The 6687-nt window shown below is 45.0% G+C and overlaps 1 protein-coding gene across 1 annotated transcript; it reads left to right on the top strand.

The window, feature by feature from the left end:
• Nucleotides 1-238: 238 nt before the first annotated feature.
• On the top strand, nucleotides 239-3525 carry LOC113585522 (glutaredoxin domain-containing cysteine-rich protein 2). The gene is made up of 3 exons (XM_027023051.2): nucleotides 239-621; nucleotides 1508-1732; nucleotides 2456-3525. The coding sequence occupies exons 1-3, from the start codon at nucleotides 310-312 to the stop codon at nucleotides 2624-2626; spliced, it is 708 nt and encodes a 235-aa protein (XP_026878852.1). The 5' UTR covers nucleotides 239-309; the 3' UTR covers nucleotides 2627-3525.
• The last annotated feature ends 3162 nt before the right edge of the window (nucleotides 3526-6687 follow it).

Here is a 6687-nt window from a genome sequence, read left to right on the forward strand (position 1 = left end):
GTTAAGAACAGGGGGACTCTGAGTGTGTGTCACAACTGAAGCTTTTCGAGTTGTTCAGCTCCCTCCCGTAAGAGTGTGGAGACACACCTGCTTAGAGCATGATTATTTAATGAAAGCACCGCGGTTTATGCCTCTCCTGTTCTGCACCTGATCTGGCTTCTCAATAATTCAGCGGCACACCGCGGAGCAGCTGCCCTGTCCTCGCCTCCCTCTTTCACCTTGCTCCTCCAAACTGCCCTGCCCCTGCGCGTACCAGGTGCAGCTTCTTCGCAGGAAACATCGAGTGAGCCGCTCACCACTGAGGAGACCATGGAGGTGCCCCACTGGAACCAGGGGCCGATGCACGAGGCCAAACCCAGGAAGGTGAGGTTCAAGCTGGCCTCATCCTACAGCGGCCGTGTGCTCAAGCACGTGTACGAGGATGGCCAGGAGCTGGAGAGTCCTGGTGAGACGTACCCCCACAGCTTCATCCACGCCGAGCTCCCCCGACACCTGCACGCCGAGCAGCTGTGTGGCTTCGAGGAGGTGCAAGAACTCCTCGCCAAGAGGATCAACATTTACCGGGGGACGGGCGGCTACGCGCCCCTGTGCTACGATGATCTTCAAGACGGCGATGACAAAGTGAGTCTGGGTAACGCCGTGGTATGACTTTTGCGCTCGGATAAGGCACCATCGCCTTCACACCGTCGCCGTAACACTGCCGCTGCGATGTATGAGCGCTTTGTTGTAGCTTTGCACTCCCCCTTCCCCCGCATTACAGTTCCTCACTGTAGTGTTACATAACTGATACTTCGCTTGTGGTCTCTTACTTTTCCTCGAATTTGTCTATTTATAGAGACACGCAGTCTTCACTGAAGCTTTCAGCTGTTTCAGCCTCAGGACACCGGACATTAGTGTTAGCTTTATTTTAATTGTTTGCTGCGTGTTTTCTTCTTTCCCATTTAGCGTGTTTGCACAATGCCGCTCTCAGATAATTGGGGTGAATAATTAGGCCGAATCCTCGAGCATAATGTATTATTAGTATGCAGCTGCTGAAAGTGGCTTATCAGAATATGAAACAAGATTGGATCCATGCTCCCCCCCCCCCCCCCCCCCCCCATCCTCGCACACAAGGCAAATATCGATGCCTGGAAATAGTCAGAACTGCAGAGAAAAAGGCGTCTATATAATTCTGCTCCGTATTATTACAGTGTCAGTCATAAAGTTTGCCTGCCATAGTTCTGCGGTGGATCCGCAGTGCAGCAAATCAAACTCGTCATGAAAGGCAGGCAATATTCTTTTCCAGCTTTCTCTCAAAGGGTCTCTGTGATGAAATTGCCTACTCACTGCCTTAGCTGTTTACAGCATCAGAATCAAACAGATTCAGAGTAAATGGCAGAGAGCTTTGATCCCTGGCTTTTGTGTACATTCTACCTAATCTGCAACCACGTGTACTTTGGCCCCTGTGTGTGCGTGTGTGCGTGCGTGCGCGCGTGCGTGCGTGCATGCGTTTTCGTGCTCTGTTCAGGAGCCGGTTTTAGACTTTGGAAAGATCATCATCTACACGAACAACCTGAAGATCATCCGGGGTCCACAGAAGAAAGCCGAGACTAGCAGAAGCCACCATCGTGCCCGGGGAGAGGGAGGCGAGTCCTCGCCAGGTCGTGAGTCCCGGGCCAAGGGGAGGCACAGAGCAAGAAATGCCCGCACCGAGGAACACAGTCCTACAACTAAACAAAAGGCTCCCATGAAGGTCTGAACCAAAAACCATCTTAGACATAGAAACATAGAAAGATTACTTGATGCAACAAATTCGCTTAAAGGTAATGCATAAACATATGTATCATAGCTCTGGCCTGGGCTTGAATAATTGTTGATTTGGTGTCGGATTTTTATCCAAATAGCAGAACTGTCTATTGGTTGCAGCACCTCACGTTTATAACACCTACATTATTTCCAGTTGAATAAGGCACGGATTAGGCATGAATTATTTCTGCATGCAAGCCGATTTGAAAAATAACATTTCATTCACTGAAAATAACTTTCCACCAGTCCTCGTGCATTATGCACAAAACGCTACATGTAAAGTCCATTGTGTTCCTCATTCTCTCGCCTTCCATGTAATAAGCACTGGCTTCAACTTTGTTAACATCATTCCACGTAGTTTCTCTGGCTAAGGTGCTGCTCCAACACTATAAAAGCTAATTCAAATCCCAGATGTACCATTCGTCATTGAGAGTACAAATGGCACTGCTCTCACTGGGTTGAAAGGGTTTCTCTCCCTGCTTTGTGCAGCTGATCTACCCGCCATCGTGGGCATTAGCAGAAGACACCGACAGGCGTTTTTGGTCCTTCACAAAGCGCATTAGCATGAAAAGTCGTTTGAGCACCAAGTTCTCCTCCTCGACCCAGTTTGGAGCTCCTTTAGTGAGGGCGGTTGTCAGTGCTTGTAGGTTTGCCCGTTTATTCCCCGCAGGAGGTGGGCGGCTGCGAGCAGTGTGGAGGATCAGGCAGCGCCCCCTGCTCCGTGTGTCACGGCAGCAAGCTGTCCATGCTAGCCAACCGTTTCAACGAGTCCATCCGAGAGCTGCGCTGCCCAGCGTGCGACGCCCACGGCCTGGAGCGCTGCCAGTCGTGCGGGAAGTAGCTAACTCAACCCGCTTGCCGCTGCTTTCAGCGAAGGTCCTCAGCGGCGCCGACATCAGACGACAGCGTTTGAACGGGACGACGGGAACGGAACGAAGCAGGGGAGTATGCATGTGGTGTATGAGAACCCAACAGAAAATATCAGGCAGTAGATGAGGTTTGAAGTTTGTATCAAATCTGTGGCGAAATGGGTTAATATACTGATAATACTAATAATAGAGAGATAAACTGAGGGCTTATTGAGGAAAGCATTTTGTTATACACAGTTGCCCAGTTTATGATGGAAAGTGAAAACGCAGAGGACTTACTTCATGATTTGCATTTCTGTAGCAAAACACAATGAAGATGGAATATAAAATGAAATGTGTTCAGTCTGACAAAGCAGCATATGTTAAATAATATTCATCCCTGCTTGTGTACGGAATAAGATTTTGAGTGTGACTCCGGTAATGCAATGTTGGTAGAAAATGGAATAAAATTTTAAGTATGTAATTGTAGCCATTATACAGGTTTTAAATGGCAGAAGTGTTTGTGGTTTTCTAAGTGCACTACAATTAAAATGCTTATATCAATTATGGGTCTTCCTTCTACAGTAGGTCTTGGCATATGAAACAGCTGTATGGACCTAATGGCATCTGTTTTTAGCGCATCTTAAGTTATTACTTATGACAGCTGAAATGATTATCAGGGATTGTTAGTGATAAAGATATGTTTTAGTTTTTCCAAAAGGAGAAAGGCAGAAGGATGTAGCCCATCAAATTGCAAGGGCTGTATTAGTGACCCTGTTATTACATTTGGCTAGACACAGAAATGTGTTTCTGACACTGGCATTTATATATGAATGTACAATCTGTAGTTACATTGGGACCTGCTGCTTTATTAAAACACAAGCAAATAAACCAAGAAATAAAAAAATGCAATGGCTTTACAAATAGATATACAAATAGAAACTGCAGATTTCTCTCTCTCTCTCTCTCTCTCTCTCGCTACATATATACACACACACACACATATTATTAGATACACACACACACACACACACACACATATATATATATATATATATATATATATATATATATATATATATATATATATATATATATATATATATTTACGCCAGTGAAACCTGGAGGAATACAAAGAGGATCGCCCAGAAACTAAACGTTTTCCATCAACAGTGCCTCCGCTGAATATTGGGCATCTCGTATAAGGACAGAATTACCAATGAGGAAGTTCTTCAATGGAGTGGATTGCGGAAGCTGGAAGAAATCGTCACCGAACGCAGAATGCGCCTCGCTGGTCATCTCCTACGTCTTCCAGACAAACGCATACAAAAAGGCAGCTGTACACTGGACACCGACAGGAGGAAAGCGAAAGCAAGGCCGACCCAAAACCACCTGGAGATCAACCTTCATCGCCGACCTAAAAACTATTGACATACGCTCGTTGGACGAAGCCAGAGACGCTGCAGTCGATAGGACCCATTGGAGAGCGCTTGTTGCCCAATGCACCAAGGAGTGCGGGAGGAACTAAAGTAAAAAATATATATACATAAAATTCATATTATTACCTACATAGATTAAATGTAGGTAGATGGACATTGCATAAATCCATTCAAAATGAAATCCATGACGAAATAATATTGTGGCACAAAAAGTCATTCTGAATCTGAATATATGTATGCATGTATATGTATATATATCCAGTTGGTGGCCATTTTTGCTCACATTTTTGCATTCTACCAGAAGCTTGGGACTGTGAGGGTGTGGTGCAGTATTTTCCCAGGCTTGTGCGCTTCTCAACCGAGATTGATGTTGTCATTCCTAGGATCTGTTACAGCCACTTCTCCAGCTTCTCACAGCCCCAAGTGTCCCTGTCACCATTACTGTTAACTTTCTACATTCTCTCTATTTCTTCTTTCAGTCCCTGGGACTGCCACATCTATTTCCAGCACTGTTTTCTGCATCTTATACTATCAGAATGTCTGGTTGGTTCCCCACTACTTGTTTATCTGTCTGAATCTGGAGGTCCCACAGGATCTTATGCTTTTTGTTCACCACTCTATGTGGTTCCTCCCTTTTGGACACGGGGGTGGCCTCACATATATTCTTATGCATGCTCCCTTACAATTTGCTGTATATATAATATGTGAATCCTCCCACATTTTCTTAAAACTGCTGTAACTTGTGTTAACTCTGAACTAATTCATATTTGACTCCAAGTCTTATTCACAAATAAGAAGCGTTAGTGCAGGTACTAAAATAGGACCATCCTATGCTAACCTGTGTGTGTGTGTGTGTGTGTGTGTGTGTGTGTGTGTGTGTGTGTATGAGAACTGCTAACTTTTTGGGATGTTCTAGTGCCATCACATTGAGTGCCTCCCAATGGAATAACAGTGGTGCCTCATGTGCCACTGATGCCAGAGGGGAACGACGACTCTGGCAAGTGGTACAGAGCAATCGATGCACCACAGTGGGCAGTTAACCTCTGTACTGAACACAGGAGCAAGTAGGAGAGTGTCAGGGATCACCACTGAGCAAACACTGTTATGTCTGGGCCTGCGAATCTGACGCATGGTTAAGGTGCCAATGCTAACCAAGGTTCATTTTCAACATCACCTCCAGCTTGCAGAGGAGTACTGTAATTGCACACTGGGGGATAGGAAAACATTGCCTTCTCGGACAGATCCCAGTACGTGCTACATAAAGTGGACGGACAGTGGCGTATAAGCCTGAGAGCTACCCCCAAAGAAACAACTTTGGGCCAAATGCAGGCTGTTGGTGGCAGTGTGGCAGGGATGTTTTCTTGGCATGATCTTGGACCTCTATTACCACTGTATGAGTGTCTGAATGCCAATGGGTACCTGGCAATCCTAGCAGACCATGTGCACCTGTACATGTTAATGTTCTTCCCTGGTGGTAATGGTACCTATCAACCGGATAATGACCCACCTCACTGTGCCAGGGTGGTGCATGAGTGGTATCAGGAGCACGACAGTGACTTTGGTGGCCATTCCTGGTATGTTAACTTGGCCAGTCTCAGTGGAGCACATCTGGGAATCAACAGGTTCACCGTGAAACAGCTTCAGTGCTTCATCGGCTGTGCAAGCAAAGAGCTTCTCTTTAAAGCACGTGAAGCACTTTGCTTGCCCAGCTGATGAAGGATCACCATCTGAAACATCCTGTTTCTCTGGAAACTTTATGTACTACAATTTTGAATATCTATATCTATCTTTAGAGACAGTGCATTTTATGTGTGTGTGTGTGTGTGTGTGTGTGTGTGTGTGTATGTGTGTGTGTGTGTGTGTGTGTGTGTGTGTGTATATATGTATATGTATATATCTCCATGTATGGGAAAATATCTAGTGTAAGACACTGACTGCCTCTAGCATGCAGAATAGTTATAGACTTTTCTGATATGTGCGCTTTGAACATTTTCTAGTCGGAATGTCTAGATGGAGTACAGTGCAGACCTCCTGTCCTGAAGTGAGGAGTAATGTGGGTTGAAATGTCACACAGGGAGGAGTGCTGTGGGCTGAAGGCTTTATATATCCATGTCAAAAGCAAACACCCATGCAGGTCTGTACAAGAGAGTGGAGGACAAGTCATCAGAGTGTACTGTAAGAAATGAGTTGCGTACAGTTCCAGGCCTGGTGACCCAAGACTTTTATGTTTTTCCTCTGCTTACGCTAATTACCAACTGCAGTGTGTCAGAGTCATGTACAGTGTGTTAGAAGCAGGATGACAGAAAAACAGAATCAGTGGTCTTTTGTATGTTATGCAAGGTTATTTAACTTGTTTCAGACTGCTGTTTTTAATGGGAATCTGGTGATATGTAGGTTTGGTTCATTTTGGTTCAGAAACAAACTAAGGTTCTTTAGTTCTATGGTAATCATTATCCTTCGCTTGGAAGCTCTTTGTGCTTAACATTATCTATGTTTTGGACATTGTATCTCAATTCATTCCTTTTTTTCTGTGCATGTAACAGCTGTTATTTGGACAGTACCTTTTTCAAAAGGTAATACATGTAATATGGCTTCCAAAACTCAAAAATGTATGT

Source organism: Electrophorus electricus, chromosome 6, assembly GCF_013358815.1.
Source record: "Electrophorus electricus isolate fEleEle1 chromosome 6, fEleEle1.pri, whole genome shotgun sequence".
Lineage (NCBI taxonomy): Eukaryota > Metazoa > Chordata > Actinopteri > Gymnotiformes > Gymnotidae > Electrophorus > Electrophorus electricus.